The sequence below is a fragment of the Pseudoliparis swirei genome, chromosome 5 (assembly GCF_029220125.1).
Source record: "Pseudoliparis swirei isolate HS2019 ecotype Mariana Trench chromosome 5, NWPU_hadal_v1, whole genome shotgun sequence".
Lineage (NCBI taxonomy): Eukaryota > Metazoa > Chordata > Actinopteri > Perciformes > Liparidae > Pseudoliparis > Pseudoliparis swirei.
The window spans coordinates 19,715,954-19,738,232 of NC_079392.1; the positions used below are offsets into that span (position 1 = coordinate 19,715,954).

The 22,279-nt window shown below is 40.4% G+C and overlaps 1 protein-coding gene across 10 annotated transcripts in view; it reads left to right on the plus strand.

Moving 5' to 3' along the window:
- Positions 1 to 22,279, plus strand: part of adgrl2a (adhesion G protein-coupled receptor L2a) — a 133,335-nt gene that overhangs the window by 28,492 nt on the left and 82,564 nt on the right. For all 10 annotated transcript variants that reach the window (XM_056413898.1, XM_056413906.1, XM_056413907.1 and 7 more), the window contains exon 3: positions 15,860 to 16,073. In XM_056413898.1, coding sequence (XP_056269873.1) covers positions 15,860 to 16,073 — 214 coding nt within the window. The remainder of the gene's footprint in view (positions 1 to 15,859; positions 16,074 to 22,279) is intronic.

Genomic DNA, 22,279 nt, shown 5'->3' on the forward strand with positions numbered 1-22,279 from the left:
CAAGTATATCCCAAACAATCTACAAAATATGTTCTGATAACCCATCGAGTCTCCTCTCTGAATCCCAAATACAGAAAAAAACAATCTGACTTATCAATCTCCAGTGCAGTGGTCTATAACCAAAGACCTATTATTCATGGCACATTTATTGTGTTGTGCTTTTGTTGGTTGTCTCTGATCGGACCGTGGCAGAAATGACTACCAGTATGTGGGCATTTCTGTATCAGCAGGTTTCAATTTGTCAGAGATATGCCTCCAGTTTTAAAGTTTTTTGTTGGCTCCTGTGTTCTTTATTTGTTACCTGTTGTGGAAGAATGAAAACAGTGTCTTTAGTGCAAAAGAGAATGTGTATGCAGACAAAAAAAAACATATCATTCACAACACAGTGCTTCCCACAGGATTTTGTGAGACTGTGGTGGGTGGTTCAGACCCCAGAGGGAGCTTATGTGGCATGCTCCCCAGCAAAAGATTGTGATACATTTAAAAGTTTAAGGCATCATTCTGGTGCACTTTGAGAGCAAATTAGGAAGCTAATTCTATGAAGAACGTTCATCTTCTCCAAGTTGTAGATTGTAACGAAGTGTATTTTGGCAACTCAAGTACTGTACTTATGTTACATTTTGTGGCGTTTGCATGTTCTCCTGTGGCAGTGTAGGTTCTCTCTCTCCCACAGTGTAAAGACATGCAGCTTAGGTGAAATCGACAACTCTAATTCGCCTTTTAGGTGTGAACGTGAGCGTGAACGGTGAAGGGTGCAGGTCCAGGGTGAACCCTGCACCCAATGCCAGCTGGGATCGGCTCCAGCACCCCCACAACTCTGAATAGGGGTGGATGAATGGGATATTTCTACAGAGACTTCAGACGGAAATATAATACTTTAAATTTGTTAGTATGATTTATTATTTATCAGTTATGCAAAATATATATCAACTAATAAATTGTGGGCTATTATTAGTAGTATATTGCCTAATAATACATCTGCAAAGTAGTTAGAATCAGCTCCACCTTTACCAGCTGCAACATTGAAGCGATGAACACATGAATGCATTAATGATTATCGTACAATGTTACATGGCCATCGTTTGAAATGGGCCATTCTGCAGATTGAGTATATTCTTATTTTTGGTACTTTAATACTTTTGTACTTTTACTTAAGTGACATTTTTTGATGCAGGTCTTCTTAAAAAAATGGTTGTGTAAATATCAAAAGAATTTACACTCACAACGCATTGTGTCTAGAGGGGGTCCACGTTTCGAGACAGGTTGGGTGGGTTGCCGACATCGCCGCAGCTCGCACACTGAAGACTTTCCGCCGCGGTTAATAGCCGCGTAGGGAATAGCCCTGTTCAATCAGTTCCCGCAGAGAGTGAAGGGGGAACCGAGCATCTGATCTAAAGTTCGGGAAGTGGCGAAGTCCTGGCGAGGGGTTCTGAAAGCTGACTTTCACTTTCCGAGCCGAACAACAGCCGCTCACTGCATACTGCTTTCGAGTAGATGCGCCCAAAAAGAGCCATCCGGCCAGGAAAAAAAGTATCTGTTCATTACGAAATTGGTGCGGAACAAAATAAACGTTGGTGGCCCGACACAGTCTAAGTAATTAATGGGAAACACTACAACAGGCTCTTAGGTTCTGTAATCTTTCTTATGTTAATAGAGTATACTGTAATACTGTACATCAAGGACTGCAGACGGACCTCACGCAAGGACTGCTCATGATGTCTGGAAGGGCAGATGAGGGGAATGTTTTTGATTATCCACTGTAGATGGTATTTTGAAAAGGAACCAGCAAGTATACCTCGCGCCAGACAAATGAGTCAGCTCAGCTGGTCAAAGGGCAAATGAAGGCTGGTTTCCTGTTTGCTACTGTAATAGCGTAGAATTTTAAGGTGATTAGTCTGCAGCATTCAGGTCACATGGAGTGCAGCCTTGCAATATTAACTAGTAACATAAATAGGCTTCACCCTTTTCTGTAGATTGGAGACTGACGCCAACCGTTATCAATTTACTGTCACTATGCATGCTGTGTCATACTGTGAATTACATGTTTTTTATCAATGTCAACAATATAGTCTCTGCGCCGTCTGATTTAAGCAACAAGAGCACCGAGAGATGCATTTATTGAAGTGGTCTTTTGCGAACCGATATTTATGAAATCATTAACTGATGCCCTTTGAGTTTTCTATTCCATATCAGCTGAAATACTCAATGCAAACAACAGCAGTTAACAAGTGTTCACGGGGTATGTTATCATATTTTCATTGTGAGGATTCTGTTGAAAGGCATGTTCACTTAAGCACAGGAAAGAGCGGTTATGGTTTGGATGCCATGCTATGAAAACTGATTGTGTAACTGGTAATGACAGATTCTGTTAAGGGAAAATCATATTTTCAACGGCTTAAGATTTCACAGTTCACGCTTGAGTCAGATTCTAGATATCGCTGCTTGCCCTGAGTGGAATCCTCTTTGTCCTCCTGCTTTCAGCCCTGATTTAGAGCAGCTATAAATCCTAAAGAGGCTCCTGTAAACAAGGGGCGGTGAAACTACGCCCATAAATATAAAGGATTTAGAACCTGGGCCTTTTGAAGGAACTCTTGAGTGCCCATTTATGAAGCTTGTTAACTTACAGAGTTTCACTGATCTGCTCAGTGTTTTCTCCTGTTCAAAGTTTTTGTAGGCTTTTCTTTGCCGTGACGATTGTCAAAAGCCTGCATGACCAAAGCCAGGTGGTTATAAAATGCTGTGAAACAACAATACAATTGTTCTAGCTCATTGCCCCATATTTGTAGGTAATTATTTCGACCAAAGAAGTCATGAAGTGTGGGCTTACTCGTTATCAAAAATAACATAGGTCGGGTATACTCTGGTAGATCATTACGACCTCCCCGTGTGACTCAGCGTTTGACCTCCTGAGTCATTATGACCCCTGAGTGTGTCTGTGTGTTAAGGGTCTGGGCCTCTCCTCTCAAGATAAATAATGGCCTCAATAAAATAGTCAATAGTCAAAGATGGATTTCAACTGTTAAGAGACATTACAAAACAATATCAAATGATATACAGTAAGTCATTTTTAATCAAACCCTTTTGGTATATTAAGGCGTCCTTTAACAGTGCCTCAGCCCAACTGGAGAATTTCCTCTTGCTCAATAGTTGCTATGTACCCTAATCTCCACCACACACACACACACACACACACACACACAAACACACACACATTAATTTTAAATAGTCAACGACCAATAATTAAGACCGATAAGTATGCGAAACATCTGATAACTTCTTAAATGAGACCTTCGAAGTGCTCATGCCGTGACATGTGAGGGCTGGAAACAGATGGAGGAGTGAAGCAGGCTTAGTCTATGGAAGTGATTCAAATGAGGTTAATCCAAATCTGAAGGTTTCTTATAAAGAAATGTTGCGGAGAACTTTCTTTTGAATGTTATAACAATCAGTTCACTGAAGGGGAAAAAAGCATATGAGATGGAAGGTCATCAAGATAATATTCAGCCTCTGGATTATAATGAATAGCAGAAATTGAAACAAGAGTAAAATAAAATGTGTGCTTGGCCAGCTTTGTCTCCAAGTATTATGAGATGGAATCCTTGAACAGCAGGAAATTTAGGGCTGATCGTCCCTTGATCAAATAATTTAAAACAATTATATATATATATATCTATATATATATATATATATCGTACAATTAAATACAAATAAATAGTATACTTTATTTTTCTGTGGCATTTGTCAGATAAATGCTCCATAGGTGTGCAGAATATGATCATAACCATGAGTGAGTTTAGTGAGGAGACAAACGCTGAGGAGGCTCGTGTATCTGAGTACAGTAGCGTTGGGTCACATATCAATCCACCTGACCTAGAAGCTAGCAAGACGGTAGTGTCTGAAAGAGAGCTGCATAAAGAAAACATTTGGAGCAGCAGTTGTATCATCGGGGCACGACTGCGAGGTTGGTCAGGGAACCTAAATGCCAGGTGGGGGTCAGTTTGAGCATGAGCTGAATAATGTGGCACAAATGCATAAACATAAGTCTCGGGAAGAGGAACCTCTGCTGGGGTCTGCTTGAGCAAGTACACTTTGGGAATGCAAACCAAGCAGATGGACCCGTCTCATTTGTGTGTACTGCCGCTGGTGACCCGTTGGGAAATGCTTCCTTATTGAATCGAGGTGCATCAAGCGCTTCATTGGAGCAAAGAAGGAAGTCTGGGTTACCCAATGTGTCAGACTACATTTTTTAAATAATTTGTAATGTAAACCGTGGAAGTAATATAAACCAGAGGAAAAGTTGACCAACACATAGCACATTCATGTTATAAGGTCTTTGTAAGAAGATGATTCTTATCACGGTTAAACTCTGTATCATTTGATGTCTTCTAAAATGTGAGCACTGATATCTGAGTAATGAGGTCCAAAGAGCTGACTGCCGCTTAAAGACCCTGTGACTCGTAAGTAGGGACTAAGCAGCTAAATTTCAATTTCAACTGTAAGATTCCATTCCATTTAGTTTCTTAACTTAGTGTTTGAAGGAGTTTTTCTTCAAGATTGTTTTTAATTCAACCAAATTTACCTTTACACTTTCACAATAAAATTGGCGGAAAGCCTCGACCGATCCTTGCTCATCTTAAAATTAGGGCTGTGAAACGATTACAATTTTTAATTAGGTTAATCACAGGTTTCTGTGGATTAATCATGATTAATCACATATATACATTTACAGGCCTCTCAAAACAGGCAAGAGCTCCGAGAAGAGTTGTTGACGGGGGGGTGCAAGTGACTTTTTTTCGTCCCGATGTGCGCGCACACGCCGGCATCCGAGCTCTGCGGCGCGCGAGACGGAGATCGGAGTCGTGTTAACGCGACACGTAGAGACAGAATGACATGCTGCTGGTTCGAGACGACCAACAACAGACGGATTGGAAGCTCATTCTGCGCATGCGTTAAATGCGTTAAAAAAATTTAACTAATTAATCCTGTAATTTAATTAACTGAGTTAACACGTTATTTTTCACAGCACTACTTAAAATGTATTGTAATTTAAGTCTTTAAATCTACCAGAGGCAACTTGTTAAGGACAAAATGGACTATGTGATGGTCATCTCAGCCATTTCATCACTAGAAGATGTCCTTGGTTTTTGTGTGACCTAAAAAAACCTCCCTTTTCTCTCTCAAACAAACACACACGGCGCCTGGCCCCAGGGCTATCCGATATTAGACAATGAGATGACATTGTGTGCTTGTGCGAGTGCAGTCAGCCGACATGTGCAGATGATGTGAAGTCAATAATGCATTATGAAAAAAAGGGGATTTATGAACTTGATGAGCCCCATAGAGCTTAATTAGGCCTTTAAGGTTGATTTACATACAAGTGTACATGGAATTTGATGAGGCTGTGTTTTCCTGCTGGCGCAGTGCATTATCATTTTGTCTGGCGGCAACACTTGATGCCATATATTTCTTCAAATTATTTCGGTTGAGGCCGGAAAAAAACATAAATCGTTCTTGGCTTGCCGTCTTTGCTGTTGTCTGTGTTTTGTTTTTTCACGCAATAAAATCATTAAGTTCGAAGCTACAGGATCACATTTCTTTTCTGTGCAGTGATGGCATTTCCTGTACAGATTTCTGTGTCTACACGCGCTGGTTGAGGATGAGGAATGGAGTTAATGCAAAAAGGGTCTCTGACAGGGTACATTTCTACTGAAAGAAGCCCACTTTAACACCCAAAAGGGGAGGAAAAAATACGTGGTCTTTTTTTCAAGGCGTCTATTCAGAGAGAAATGACTAAATCTTTTTCAGAGTCATGTAGCTATATCAAAGATGCTCCTGATAGCCCCCCTGCTGTTGCTATGGAAGTAGTGGAGATGTAAATGAACTGGAGTGAATTGGATGGTGGAGAATACAAATGAGGTTGAAATGCTCATTCTCCTGCTGCTCTTCGCCTCTTCTTCTCCTCTCTATATCTTTCACTATTCCTATCTCTATGTGAAAGTAGGTTTACATTAACTAGTATTCCACATATTTTGACGCTCCATAATGTGAAATGGGATCTTCTTTTTTCTGGTAACAAAAATAATTTATATGACACATTTTTCTTTAAATTCTTTTTTTAGCCAAGATCTCCATTGATTTGGTCTAAATTCTTCATTTATTTTGGCATTGTGCTTAACTCGATGAAATAAGATTAGGGAAATCAATGTGTCGTTCGCCCCCCCCCCCCCCCCAAGAATAACTTTGGCTTCACTGATCATCTCTGATATAAATATGAGCAAATCAGTGGCACATAAGTCATAATTTCAACATCAGTTGTCAAAGAGTTTTATAATCTACAGATGTAATGCGCTGAATTACAGAGTAGAACAGAATCTCGACATAACTAACTGTCGTCTATTGTTAGCCATGCCCAAGGAATGACATCAGCTTTAAACAGAAAAAGTGAAAAATACATAAATAGAAACATAGTTTTAAGGTAAAGTTAATGTTTAGAAACAACAAAACAATATCTGTCAAACCAGTATTGTAATTATCTTTCAGAAAGGCCACATAAAGTCAGCAGCCTACGCCATAGCCTGCTGTTTGAAGGATATATGCAATATTGTCTTTCTTCTCCTCCTCTGTGTGGACCTGACTTCTTAAGAATACATGCTGTTGTAAAGGATATCTCTGGATTATAGAATCAGCACTGTTGGAAGAGTCTTGACTTAAAGGTCTCTTTTCCTTCACAGATTTCCTTTGCTTGTGCCATAGAGAGGAGGAGGTAAAGGATGGGGTGGCAGCTAGACTCAAGCTGCGTTTCCTGTGGCTCCAAGCGAATGCTCGAGGCCACACTTTTTTTTCACCCCAAATCCCCCCAGCAAGCGACCTTGTCGGCTCAGGAGTGCAAAATAATGGCGTGCAGAGCAGACATGCGAGCTCATTTACAAGCAGCTGTTTAGCTCTCATCAGAACAGCGAGGAGAATCAAAGGGCCGCGTTAACGGTGGACGACAAGCATTGGGAGCGTCCCCGTCACATTTCTTATTGGGCTCTCGACAGAAGAATTATCTGGTTTCACATCAACAATAATCTAGAGGCCTCCTTTGTGCACTGGCCACAATGATGGCTGAATAGGCCTTTTGATCAGCCTCTGCTTTGCCCCTGGTCTAACTCTGGAAGCATGTTTAACTCAAGTTACAAAGGGTCATTTTAATATAAAAACCATTTCCTGGAGGCAAGAGAGTCCTGATGAAAAGCAGAATAGTTCCTCTGTCATTAATGTTGCATAATCAGCGCTATGCAATAGTGGAATACTTTTATATCACTAAGAAATTCTGAAGTTTGCCCTGATTAAACGTACACCAGTCTCAGATGCTGGATGTTAGCTGTGTACAGGGTTTTTCCTGGGTCAAAATGGGTCTTCGGTGCTCCCCAAAAAATGTGTTGGCGCGCTGCTTGCGCACGGTCTGTATGACCATGTCACCGTAATTAGCAGACATCTATGTTTTTTTTCTTTTTTCCAGAAATAATGGAGGCAATGCTTGAGAAAATCATTTTGCTAAAATAGATAGGCTAATAGATTGACAATTAGAGATGCACCGATCAGGTTTTTGGGTGCCGATCACCGATCACTGAAATCAGTATCTGCCGATCCGATAAAACCGATCACGGTGTTGATTGAAGCATTCTATTTATTGTGTAGCATTATTGCCTAGGAATATGAGGAAATACATATATAAAGCACCTCAAACATTAAAGAAATTACCGATTTCTTTAAACATTTAGGACTTTTACTTTGAAAAATGTCCTAATTGAAACATTACAATTATTTGATTTGCTATTATAGGGGATTTCAGATATGTATGGAACTTTTGGGGAAATCTATATACAGGACTTTTTTAAACATACAAAAGTCTGACTTATTTTTATAAACTCTTCCTTGGTACAGTACATTTTTTTTAATGTTAGCATAATTTAAGCTAAATCTCAGAAACGATCTCTAAAGATACAAAATCAGTTCATTGTTTACTTGTATATGTTAGTCTATGATTTGTCGACATCTTATTTTGAAAAACGGATGTTGTTTCAAGTGGTTCTTTCCGCTAACTTTGCAAAACCGGATGTTGTCACATAAATCCTTCCGCTAACTTTATCAAAACCATCGCGCGCTCCCAATAGAATGCGTTTACCGTCAACATCAGTCTATAGAGGCTCAGACATGTGAGAGTCGGCTGAGTTGACCCAGTGATTCAACTCGGGGGACGGGGACGCCGCTCGGTGCGTGAGGATCCCCTCGTTGACCTCTGCCGGCCCTCGCCGGGCGCATCGTCTCCGTTGCGATGCGCCGCTATTGAAACGTCTCTGATAGTAGTTCTCGCAGATTTTACGTCATCTGATCGGCCAAGTTTGATCGGCCGTTTGAGAACGCCGATCAAAACCGACAATGGGAATATCGGCCGATATGGATCGGCGCCGATCAGATCGGTGCATCCCTATTGATAATAGTCCAGGTGTATTCGTGCACGTCGGGCTGTTGAGTGAGTGATCAGCAGCTGGCCGCTCTGTCCATTCGCGCACCTCACAGTTGCGTATTGATCAGACAAGAAGACACGCTTATCAACTCGATTACTATTAATCAAAACAGAACGAGGGTTCGGCTGTAGCCTACTTGAAACATACTATTGAGAACATATTCGCTGACATGCACGTGATGAACACATTTAGGCGTTCGGGAAAACGGCTTAGGCGCGCGCCCAAATTTTCTCTATGCAGGAAAAACCCTGGTGTATAATCTACATGTTGTTAATGTCTGTAGTATGTAGTATGGTTTGATCCTGGTAATGTCCAGTTTCATGAGACTACATGGGATAAGGTCTCTCTTTGGCTGATGAAGGTCCTAATGAATCCTCGTTTGTGTGCAATAGGAAGACATTTTGTTCATTACCTCTGCTTCAGTGACACTCATATTCTACCAGATGGTCACTTTCTAATTGATTTGGCTCATCTGTGTGGAAAAAAATGAATTCAAACATTAGAGCACCAGAGAGCGTAGCATAATGGGTCCACTTTATGGATGGGAGTTTCTTGCAGTTCTCCAGCTGCAGACTTTGTATCGGCCTAATCTTATTGCAAAGGTTATACATGGTAGTAAATGCCAGTCTGGTAATCTTTAAATAGAGGCCTCATTGGTGTAATAAAGTGCTATAACCCATGGAAATAGAGGCCTTGTGCACCAATCAGTCAATTACTAGCATGTGATAACCGCGTGTACAATGAGCACTTGTCAAAAGGTTGAGTGATCATGTACTTTAATGAAACCAAACAGCTGTTTTCTAGTGGACAACACCAAAACTGGCTTTAATTCTAAGTCCAACATGTTGGTTGTTAATTATGCCAGTTTTATTTCTGAACATGTCATTTCGGCCTAATGCTGATACATAGCTGGAGAGGAATTTGAATGCTTTTCTAGTGGTGGTTGTAGTGATGGTGGGTGGCATGGGTGATCAGAATGCCTGATTAGTGTCAGCATGATAAGGATCTGACCAGTAATGTCTCTGCTGCACCATGTTGCCATGGTCACAAGGTTGAGTTTTCCACAGAGTATTTAATTGACGTAGCCTTGATCCTTTGCTCCCTGGCGTTTTAATTAGTGCATAGAATGTAAAACTCCTCATTTATTTGTGTTCGATTGATAAGCACCTCTCTTTCCAGCCCTTGTCATTGGATGCACTTTCACAGAGTGAAAGGACATCAAAGCTTGTACAATAACAGGGCTCCAGACTGCGACCAAATGGTCGCATTTTGCGCCTAAAATTAGACACAGTGCGAGTAAATTTTTCATCAACTCGCGCATGCGCGACCAGTAAATTAGCAGATTTCTTTTTTTTGTTATGAAATATTTTTGTTGCTGACAAACTTGTTCTACACTTCAGCCCACTATAGTTAGCGGTAATGCCTGAATGACTGGTTTGCTAACCGACATTAACTCCAGAAGAAGAAGAAAGGAGACGAAAACCGAAGAAGAAGAAGGCTGGCCTGTGTGTGAGAGCGGGGGGGAGGGCTAATGTGTGAAAAGAGGCGCACCGCAGCGGAGACACAACGAGGGCGAGGACCGCAGAGTGAGAGGTCCACGAGGGGATCCTCACCACCGAGCGGCGTCCCCGTCCCCCGAGTTGAATCTTTGGGTCAACTCAGCCGACTCTCACATGTCTGAGCCCCTATACACTGTCGCTCACGGTAAACGCATTCGATCGGGAGCGCGCGAGGATTTTGATAAAGTTAGCGGAAGGATCTAAGTGACAACATCCGGTTTTGCAAAGTTAGCGGAAAGAACCACGTGAAACAACATCCGTTTATCAAAATAAGATGTCGACAAATCATACACGAACATATAAAAGTAAACAATGAACTGATGTATCTTTATAGATCATTTCTGAGATTTAGCTTAAATTATGCTAACATTAAAACATTTTTACTGGACCAAGGAAGAGTTTATAAAAATTAGTCAGACTTTTGTATGTTAAGAAAAGTCCTGTATATAGATTTCCCCAAGAGTTCCAGGAAATGAATAATGCAGATGTGTTCCATACATATCTGAAATCCCCTACAAAAGCAATCAAACAATTTTAATGTATCAATTAGGACATTTTTCAAAGTAAAAGTCCTAAATGTTTAAAGAAATCTGTAATTTCTTTAATGTTTGAGTTGCTTTATATATGTATTTCCTCATAGTCCTAGGCAATAATGCTACACAATAAATAGAATGCTTCAATCGACTCGGTGATCGGTATTATCGGTGATCGGCAGATACTGATTTCAGTGATCGGTGATCGGCACCAAAAACCTGATCGGTGCATCTCTAATCATAACATCATCAAACCCTAGATGGTATTGAAAAGAGAACGTGCTTCATAGTAATATTTATTTTTGATTCCGTTTCCTAAAAGAAACTGCTTTCTATGAATGCATTCAATCAATGGGTGGGGGGTGGTGAGAGTGTGCTCACCCGTGTGCGCGCATCACGGCAGAACTTCGATGTCGGCGCGCGCATCGCTCTGTCACGCGAGCCGAGAATTGTTGACGGGGGGGGGGGGGGGTCTGATCAATACACAACAGTGAGGTGCGTGAATGGACAGAGCGGCCAGCTGCTGATCACTCACTCAATTCAAGATTCAAGATTCAAGATTCAAGATGTTTTATTTGTCACATACACACACAGGGTGTGCAGTGAAATGAAAGTGGCAATGCTCAGCAGGAATGTGCAATAACAAGTACACACTATTTACAAATAAAAACAACACAATATTTACGTGTGTGTGTGTGTGTGTGCCTAAGAGGGGCAGTTGTGTGGGTCTATGTGGGGGTCCTGGTGAGGTCGGAGTTCACAATCCTGATGGCCTGAGGAAAGAAACTCCGTCTCAGTCTCTCTGTTCTTGCAGCGTGACTACGGGCGCCCCTGCCTGACCCAGCAGCAAAAAAACAGTCTTTTGGGTGGTGTGAGGATCCTTCATGATCCTGCCGCTCTGTTTCTGCACCCTCCCTGTGTAAGTCCTGCAGGGGTGGGGGGTTCCAATAATGCGCTGCGCCAAGCCACTACTACTACTCTCTGCTGCTTCCCTGTCCTGGGTTGCAGTTGCCAAACCAGGCTGTGATGCTTCCTGTCAGGACGCTCTCTACAACTCAGAGTTCAGCTGCCTGAGGTGGTAGAGCGCTGCCTTGCCTTTCTCACCAGAGTGTCTGTGTTTGTTGACCATGTCAGATCCTCGGTGATGTGGACTCCCAGGTATTATACTCACCCTCTCCACAGTAGTCCCGTTAATCCCCAGTGGTGAGTACGTCTCTGTTTTGTTACTCCTAAAGTCCACAATCAGTGACAGATCAGCAACTTCCTCCAGGTAGGCCTTCTAAATGTTGTCGGAGATCAGGCCCACCACCACTGTGTCATACTTGATGATGGTGTTGAGCTGAACCTGGCCACACAGTCATGTGTGTACAGGAGTACAGTAGGGGCTGAGGGGCAAACCCTGGGGGGATCCTGTGTTCAGGGTGAGGGATTTGGAGGTGTGTCTGCCCACCCTGACCACCTGTGGCCTGCTCGACCTGTACGAATAGACGGTGCACCGAAGACCCATTTTGACCCAGGAAAAACCCTGTGTGCGCCCCTAAATTTTCTGCTTGCGCCCCTAAAATTTTAAGTTAGGGGCCACTGTGCTCCTAGTAAAAAAAGTTAGTCTGGAGCCCTGAATAACATCTCGTATTTCGAGGAGTTATCTGAAGTGTGTGCTACCTGCGTAGAGGAGGGTGCTGAGTTTCCCTGTGAATCTAAAAAGAGATTGTCAGTTGCAGTTATGTGGTTCTGTTTTTGCACCCATTTACCAGTGGTGTGCACGAGGAGTGGTGCCATTTTGTTTGCTCAAACAAGCCTTTATCGAATAGCTGGAATCTCAGAAGTAAAACAAAAAAGAAGCCTCTAATACACAAGTGCTACAATAAATGGTTCAAATAGTTCTAGTTGTGACTTTAGAAGACTTATTCAGAGGAGTGCGAAGGAAAATATAGTTTACTGTTACCTTATGGAAAGTAAATCATTCTCATATACATTTCGTTGAGTCATTTTGGTGACAAAGTGAGATAGTAAGCATTACATTTTGCTTATATTAGATCCAGTATGATCATATTCTTCTGTCATAATTGCAATTCATTGTCGTGCTAGAACATGATCAATATTGTTTTGGTCTCTTCATACTATCTGTATGAAAACTGACAGTCACATAAACCCTACATTATACTGTACAATATAAAATAACTTGAAGTTATAACTTGACAACATAATTATATAAGAGCCGTTTTCATCAGATATTTGCATATTGTAGTTGAAGATCTATTTTTCAAGATCAACGGAACATGAACAAGATATTTTCTGTGGAATCTCTAAAATGTAATTAAGTAATTAACCCAAGCATTAGAGAAAACATCTAAGTATTGCTGATTTAATTGTAGACTCATTGTAGACTCATTGTAGACTTTATTGTTTGCCTCTATTGTTTGCTGGACTGGGTGTCCCTGTATAGATTTGTCTGTGTCACTCATCCCCCCATGTACCAAAAATACCATCTGACACCAGAGTGAAAAGTAGTTCAGCCTGGGGCCTAATCAATGGAGAGAGGCTTTTGGAGGTTGTTTACGAGCATGCTTTTGGTCCACGATGCACAAACCCAGCTGGCAAATAAAGTGTACTTAGAGGGTGGCAATTTTGTTTTATTTCCAAAGATTTGAACACGAAAATGTAGCCTGTTATCAGCATGGTTGCGAAGTTCCTAGTGCATTTCAGTAGGAGTCCTACAGTACTCTTGAGCATAGATGTATCTCCTCACTGCTCAAGTCCCAGTTTTCCTACTTAAGCAGAGAGTCTACATCAGTTCTAAATAATAAAACCAGAAACTGAGACTATGAAGGCTCTGCAGATTTAAGTGTTATAACAGTGTTCCTGAGACACAGCGCATCAGTGGTTCTGGCTGCGGATTTGGGCAACAAACTCAGAGGTCTTGCACATGGCCAAAGAACCAGTTCCCTTCCAGCCACAAAATAGGCCAGAGCAATGTAATGCATCCCAGCCATATATAACTGCTGCCAAATTGATCCATGTGAAGTCTTTTTGACCTCTGAAGTAAGACAAACTAGGATTCAGTTGATTATTAATGTATGTATATGAATGTATGTATGTATATATAAATATATATATATATGCACACAAAATAATCATGTTTTGTGTATAGAAATTGTGTAAATTGTAATGTGGCATTGACAGGTGTTTTTACATTAGTTCTTATAGTTGCTACACAGTGTATTGCTGACTTTTGATGGAGCTTTGCTGAAGTGCATTGACATGACCTCAAGATTGGCTGGCAATCCTGTTCCTAACATGCAGTGTTTTCATTTTTCCCCGCTTGGGCTTTTTTTCTCAAGCCAACATCTCTGATAAATTGTTTATCACCTTAAGCGTTTATTTTTGACTCCAGAGAGAAAAGGGGCTGCAGAAATGAAATATGTCTGAAACGCATCATATCTGAACGCCTTTACTTTTCCATGCCTATTGGTCAAATGGGAACGTTTGCTGTCAAACAGAGCACGTAGACGATCCTTCCCTGATGATTGTATGCTCCCAAACAAATCTTGCAAAGCTTACCTATCTGACCTTACAAAGGTCAGATAGGTAAGCTGCCCTCCTCCATGCAGATAGAGTATATCCTTTGCTTACCCGAGGAAAAAGAAAGAATATCACCTGATTAGTGCATAAACGGAGGATCGGACAATAAAAACGGACATTGATCTTCCTGTTGTAGAAAACCAAAGTAGTATTTCCTGGAAAGGGACCCAGTATAGAATAATAATCTGATGTCATTATAGCATTGCATTTTATCAGGAGATCATTTTATAGGTGGCTAATTGATAAGCATCCAAAAGGGTAAAATTAACCCACCTATTTTAGCAAAGAAAACTGTTGCGAAAGAAAGAATATCTTACATAATGAAAAGAAAAAGTGCTTTATAATTATAAACAATTGTACATATGGATCGGTCCCACGTTTCCAGGTGCCAAACAAATAAGTGCATGATAAGTAGTAACAGCTCTTTTTTTTCCTTCTTATTTATCCTGTGAACTAAAACTAAAATAGAGGCTTTGAAAGCACTAACAACACAGTCATCAACCAAGTTGCAAAGTTGCAGGTAGCAACAGACCATTATTTAAAAGGCTGAGAGGTGGCGGAGTCTGCACTGCATGGAAGGAGGCTGTAGTTATTATTCGGTGCTGCCAGTGGTTCAGTCAAAGTCCACGGAGGGGCAGCTGGCAATCTTTTTAAGCTCTCTGCTGCTCTCCTCTCATACTTGACATGTCACCACCTTCGAAAGCCGCTCCGGCCAAATATATCCCATGTTCGGATTGCTTTCGTGTATGTATAGTTCATTTTTAGTTTCAGTGTGACTTTTGCCTTTGATCTTGATTGCGGAGAAGAAAACCACAATAATGATTTATTTACCATGTGTCCTACCCCCACACCCTCACTGACACACACAACTTTTTTTCCCCAGTGTGTCGATAGCCCGCCCTTCAAATGTCAGCACTGCAAAGTGGATTCAATTACACCCATGTTGTACAAATGCTTGTCGTACTTTGTTAATTTTAGGTAGAAAAAAAGAGCTTTGCAAGTAAACCACAAGTCTCCAGTGGTAGACTGTGTGGTGGCTGTGTGTTCCCGTACTCGAATGAAACACAGAACAATACTATGTCAAGAACATTTGACTGAAAACTGATTAAAAGACAAAAAAGAAAACTTTTAAAATGCCCCCCCCCAACAAATGTATATTTTATTCTAATGGTATTAATTAAAATGGATCATTAATGGGATTTGTTTTGATCATTAGTGTCGTATTAGCGAGCTCACTGTACATAGACGATCGTAAGGGGTTACAATTCTCCGGACATTTTAGCCGACTAAATAGACTTTAATGACAATTATAGATTTTCTCCGGGACCAGTCAGGCATGGGGATGACATACTAAAACTATTAGCTCACTGGTGCGGTTGAGATCTGAAATGTTCACTCAATATTTTGATGTATGTCAGACTCGTAGTCCAATCCAAGGTTCCCCACCACATATCAGCACCTTGCCAAACAGTTGCAGCTTTTTTGATTGAAAAGGAATTCAAATGCACCAAATGCTGCTTTTAATGTATATCCAGCACATCCAGCTCTGATATCCTGTGTCTTCTGCATCTAATGCCATCTTCGTCTGTTTCACCCCAACTACCCATCCCTTTTTCCATTTGTTCTAATAGAGCTCTTATCTCTCTCTCTCTCTCTCTCTCTTCTTCCTCAGGGTTCAGCCGAGCTGCCCTGCCATTTGGTTTAGTACGGAGAGAGCTGTCTTGCGAGGGTTACCCCATCGATCTGCGGTGTCCCGGAAGTGATGTCATAATGATTGAAAGTGCCAACTATGGCCGAACAGATGACAAGATCTGCGACGCCGACCCTTTCCAGATGGAGAACGTCAACTGCTATCTTCCAGATGCCTACAAGATCATGTCACAAAGGTAAGACTGAAGACATATCTGTGCCCTATCAAACACATTATCACAAAAAGAGATATCTGCCAGAGTTACAGGGCCCTTGCAAAGTAATTGTCAGGGCTCAGCAGGTAATGTTGCCTAGTTGCCTTGAGCAACCAGATTTGGACCAATGTCAACCATTTAATTGTGTCTGGTTGTCACTGCAGGCATCCATTCTTCCGGTGCTTAAATAAAATCCTCTGCATCCCTTACCTTCGGAGGAAAATCGTCCGCCATGGAGAAAAACACACTTGCCGAGTGTGTAGTTAAAAAAAGAAAAAAACAACAGTAACCTTTCAGCATCAATATCTACGAGACATTAATGTTCACATCTCCTAAGACAGTGACACCTGAACAAAAGAGAATTAGAAACATGACCAGTGATGATAAATGGGGAACAGATTAAAAAAATAAATGCGAGTCAGGAAACCACACTAAACTCACAATAGACACCTAATTCACATTGAAAAAATGTGAACTTTGCAAATTAACCTTTTAACAACATTCACAATAACAAAGTCTTTCCTGATTTGACATGACTGACAAACTGCAGATCTGATCCTTCTTACAAAGAGGTTATTATTCGGTCTATTGTAATTTACTCTGTCAAATACATTATGCTGCAAATGTGTTTTCCAGATTAAGTATGGTTGTGTGTGTGTGTGTGTGTTTTATATAAAATGTAAAACACGCTTTTGCCATGTAAAATGTATTTGATTTGGAAATTTGTTAATATTCTGTCAATCCAATTATAAACAATTAGCATAGGGCAACCATCTTCTCAACTTTATTCACATAAATCTGATGACGGTTTGCCAGCAGCACAAACCTACCCTCTGGCTCTTGATTTAATAATGTACTTATTGCGGTGATGTTGAAGGGATAGTACGCAATATAGGCTTTATTGATATATCAAACACTGACGAATATATTTTAGACATTGTCTAAAATCAATTATTTGAATACATATCAAATATTTAGATTCCAGATGCAATATTAGTATTTGCCTTCATCTTGCCATTTAGTACATTAACTCAAATACTACAATTCAGAAACAAGTATTCTGCTTTTTCTACACAAAAATTATTTAACAGCGTAGCACTCTTTACATTTTTGATTTTACATACAAAGCAAATTAATAAAAATTATGTATAAAATAGTAAGAACTTGCTCCAGCTTAAAAAACTACAACAATAAACTATTGCTTACATTATATTATGTAATGATACAATTATATCATTAATGAAAAAAAAGAAATTGGCCCTTTTATATTTGATACTTAAAGTGCTTTATGTTCTCAAACTCAAATGTTAACTCCTGATACTTGTACGGGAGTACTTTGTTCGTGGTGTATTGCTACTTTTCCTTGTATCTGAATACATCTTCCACCCCTGGCATGCCCTTAACGTTATAATACTACTCTTTAGTAAATTCTGTTGGTCAGATTAAGGTTATGCTTTTGGCATGATTTACAGATTGATCTCTATACCCACAGGGATGTTCCACACTTTAAAGCCACTGTTTCTGTAGTTATCACTCGTGTGCAAAGAAGGACGATTGATTGTGGAAAACCTACCCACGGAGCGGTATAGACTTGCACAGCGGGGTTCCGCTGGTAACACACTATACATGAGACCAGTTGTCACATAGGGATGCCATACGAGTCAAAGTGCACAGGATGGAATGACATATGAGCGCCAAGGAGAGAGAAATTGGACGGTATGAGGCCGTCAGCAACTCTGGCAAGCCGCCTTGGGAAATATATATATATAAAAAAATAAAAACCAGTGGAGCCCTTGTATTCAGGGGGTTTATTGTCAAGCCCTATTTGATGAAGTCGGATAGCTGACTCACGTTGTCTGTCTTGAAAAGCTGCAGCCTGCCTGCTCCTCGCTCGTGGCCCCGTGTATTACGCTGCCCTCAGCCTCGCTCGTACAAAAACAGTCCACTGAAGCACAAACACTGACCCAGCAGGAGCCACCTGACAACAAATCTCATACAGTCTTGTAGAAAGGCTCTCCGCCGGCGTCTGTCGAGGACTCTGGCTCTCTCCTCATATACATATCCTTATTGTGCCAGAGGACAGAGTTCAGACGTTATTTTAAATGCCTTGTTTTACATCTCAATGTCACCGCTGTGAGATCGTCCTCGGAGCAAGGAGAGAAATATGTGCGTTCGAAGTGTCAGGCGCGTGGGTTCAAATAAATCACACAAAAAGAACCTCATAAGAGTTCACATCTTATACCGCGGGAAGAAATCCAAAAGACGTAAAGAAGTGAGAAAAAGGAAAGTGAGTGGCATGTATTTCCATAAAGTGCCATACAGAGATCATGTCTGTCAGTGTGACGGTCTTGTGAGATATATCACCGTGGAAAGTGTGTGAGGCGATTTATGTTATTTTAATGCTCGTGAAATGAAGCCAGTTTAATTCCTATGTAGGTATATATCATAAAAGTTGTGTTTGCGTAATCAGTGCAGAAACTTAAAACGCTTTACGTCAGAAAATAGATTCAAGGACAGCTTGACAAAAACCCAAGATTGCATCTGGGACTAGTTAGAGATTTTAGTATCTCTTGTTTATTTATTTACAGGAATCAACTAAAATTAGAAGCAAATGTAATGCCTCTGCTGCCCCCAAAAAATATCCTCAAATAAGAAATGTGGTGATTTCTTTTGTATTCTTCCTATTTGGAATGTTTGTTTTATGGCCTCAGCTGTTCACTTCTCCACCAGTCAAACTCTGGTCTGCTCTCTGGCTCCTGCTGAGGCTCACGCATCTGAAATGTTCCATATGTGGGGCAGCCCACTGCACACACAAGGCTGCGTATGGAGAAAAAAACAACAACAATAGTTTCAACTGTACAGTCTCCATCAAGAAATGATTGAAGAGACACAATTATTTGTTGCCATAATTACCCTGGCCTACAAATTTAAGTGTGTGGGAAAAATCACATTAGCACTTGTGTGGAAAACTGTGTTCACTTTTAAACATCCAAAATTAATGTGGGCCTGAAAGTGTGGAGAATTGGATTGAGGCTTCACTGAGTTTGATAGATCCTGTTGGCACTCCACGTTGTTTTTATATCTGGCTGGTATATTATATTCATGAGCACAATGATTTTATGAAAATAGCCATAGGACGGTTGTGGCTCAATTAGAACATTCAGCTGCAAGCAATTAGACGACTCAAGTGGGTGATAATCTGTGCAGGAATTTTTCACGTGGACACCTCCCCAGCAGATGTGAAACTGCATGGCAGTACAGCTTAAAATAATTAATTCATTGATAATAATATTCAGCGAGGTGATTTTTTTGTGTTCTCATTTTCAGGATTTTTTGTTCTTAATAATTACATTTCCTCATCAACACTGATGATAATGATCGGAGCCACAACACATTCTGGCCCATACGTCTTCGAAATTAAAACTGTAATTTAAATGTATTGTTTCGTCATTAAGTGGTGCATGCAGTAACCATCTGGCGCTTCCTTACTATTTAAATCTAGTAGCTTGAGGAGTAGTACAGATGACAATGACACATCTTGACTAATGGCTTAAATCCATTGATTTTTCCCTGACTAATGAGCTTCATCTGAAGTATTGGATAACAAGGTCATTGATTACAGTAACACAACATGGCTGGGTCCTGCCGTGCCTGTGGGTCATGGCTTTTCCAAGGAACATATCATTGACAAGAATGATCAAAGCTGATAGCTCTCAAACAGACATTGAAATTAATTTGTGCGATTAGAGGACAGCTAGTTATCGTTATCATTCAAATGATCATTATCATTCAGCATAGGTTATTTGAAAGGTTGCATCTTGTAATGATATCCTCAGCTTGAATGTGACATCTTTACAAACATTATTAACTTAATAGCGTTCTGAACATCTGACTTGCAATATTGAAATGACCCAGTAATATTAGCATGCAATTGTCAATGCATGTGAGGCAGTTGTGGAGAGTAAATGATGCTGCTTACACTATTTATATCAGTGACAGGACTGCTAGCGAGGCTCTCCAAGGAGCTCCACTGCTGCCGCCTGACTGCACACAGCCTTGTTCTTCCTCTCCTTTAGTGTTTATTTAAAGCGCTGCAGATTAAGATTTCATGAAGATCCAGATTAAGCTTGGGGTGTACACAAGTTCATGAGCCATGAAACTGCTCTCTGCTCAAGACGATATTTGCACACATGTTATATAATCATATTACTGATTATGATTGGGCAATATACACTATCAACAGTTAAAACCTTTTTGCCACACCATCTTTTTACCGTCTTGATGTTTCAGACCAATGTGGGCCAAATTATTGTGTAGGAAAAATGTAATAATGTATGTAGTTTGGTATTCGCTCAAAACAAACAAGTCTGTCTGTCTATTTTATCATTTAACGCATTTGAGTTTTCTAACAATTTACTACATCCTGAACCCTTTTTTAAAAAGGTTTCCACCAATGTTTTTCAATGATACTCTTCAAGAAATTAACATGAATGTATCATAATACATAGAGTTTGACGACTCTGACATCTAAAATAAAAGATAAAAAAGTCAATTCACAAGTCAAATACAGTATATAGGGTTAGGGTAAAGTATTTTTTATTTTTATAATTTTTTTATTTCTGATCAACAGAAAAAATATACTCTTTTATATCAAACTAAAAATATATTACAACGTGTTCTGAATTGATTGTAATTATGAAATGAACAAGTATTCAACCCTTCCAAGTCCCATTTCAATCGATGCACCTCGAGAGCACAACTGCCTCGAGTCTCTATCGGCTTGGCTCATCTCTGCTCCGCTTCCCCGTTCTTTTTTGTTAAACTGCTCGAGCCCCGTCGGGTCGTACAGGGATCATCGAGTCCAGTCACAAGTTCTTGATCTGGACTGTGACTCTGGACAGAACATCAGCGTTGTTTTTATGTCGTTCTTGTGTAGCTTTGGCTTTATGAGCGGGCGGTTGTGCTAAAATTGCATCCTGCTGTCGTATAAAGGTCAAATTTAGACCTGCAGAATGTCACAATAGTGTTTCCATTGACTTTAGTGGCATGGCAATGGCAATATACCGCGGCTGGTTTAAAAATCAATAGATAAGATGGACGGATGAGAGTCACATCCTTCCGAGTCGGTAAAAGCCTGGAATCCCTCCATTGAGCACCATTGGCAGCTCCAGTAGATATAGTGTAAACACAAGCATATGACAGTAATTACACGTCTCTGGCATTTCTTACCCGGATATTGGGTCAGACCTCAAGTTGAAAGCAGGATGCTAATGGTTAATTTCTAACGACCTATTTCCTGAAACATTATTGGGCCACCCCCTTAGAAAATGGTCTAAATGTACTGATATTGGAGGTGATTAAACATCAAGCATGTGTGTGCTTGGGTGTTTGTTTTGTCTACTTTTTGCAACAGATTGTTTTCTTTGCTGCCATTTTGTGGCTCTGGAAATGATTTAATTTGTCAACGTCCTATCTGCTATAAACAGACTTGCCTTTTGAGAGAGATGTCTGCCTTGATAATTGTGCCATGAACCTCATCAGAATATCCGATGAAATGGAGCTAGACGGGTCACTTTGAGTTTAAGAGACGCTAATTTGATTGAAATTCAAACTGGGAGCACCAGGAAGTAGATTGTGCCTTTTTCTGTAATGTGCTCCCCTCACTGATGCCGCTTTTTCTCCTCCAGTTACACAGCGATTATTTTCACTGCTGATGCTGTTTTTTCATATTCTGAATTACAAATGGCTGCTTCGGCTTCCTGAACGCCAGAGTGTTGAGGATAGAACATTTAACAGTAGGAACAGAACATACGAGGATTCGGGAATTCAGGAGCATCTTGTCTTTAGTCTAAACTAGCCGTGTCACATGAGCAGCACATCATAAGTGACCTCCATGACCTCCGTTAAAAGGTATATAGACAAGACTATTCCTCATCATTTTTCTGAGGATATTAATAGATGCGATTAAACCATGTCAACCTGGTAGGCTTAGTCCTTTACATTCTAAAAATATAGATCAGAGAGTTTAAAGAAATGTAATTGTTTAATGTTAATATTTGTCAATTGTAACCAAGATGTGCAATTTTTCAGAAATACATTTTGGTTTTCTGGTGGGCAAACTGTGACATTTACCTCAAACATGTCTTTGGCATTTCTGCATTGCATATTTTATAAGCTAATATTGGCCA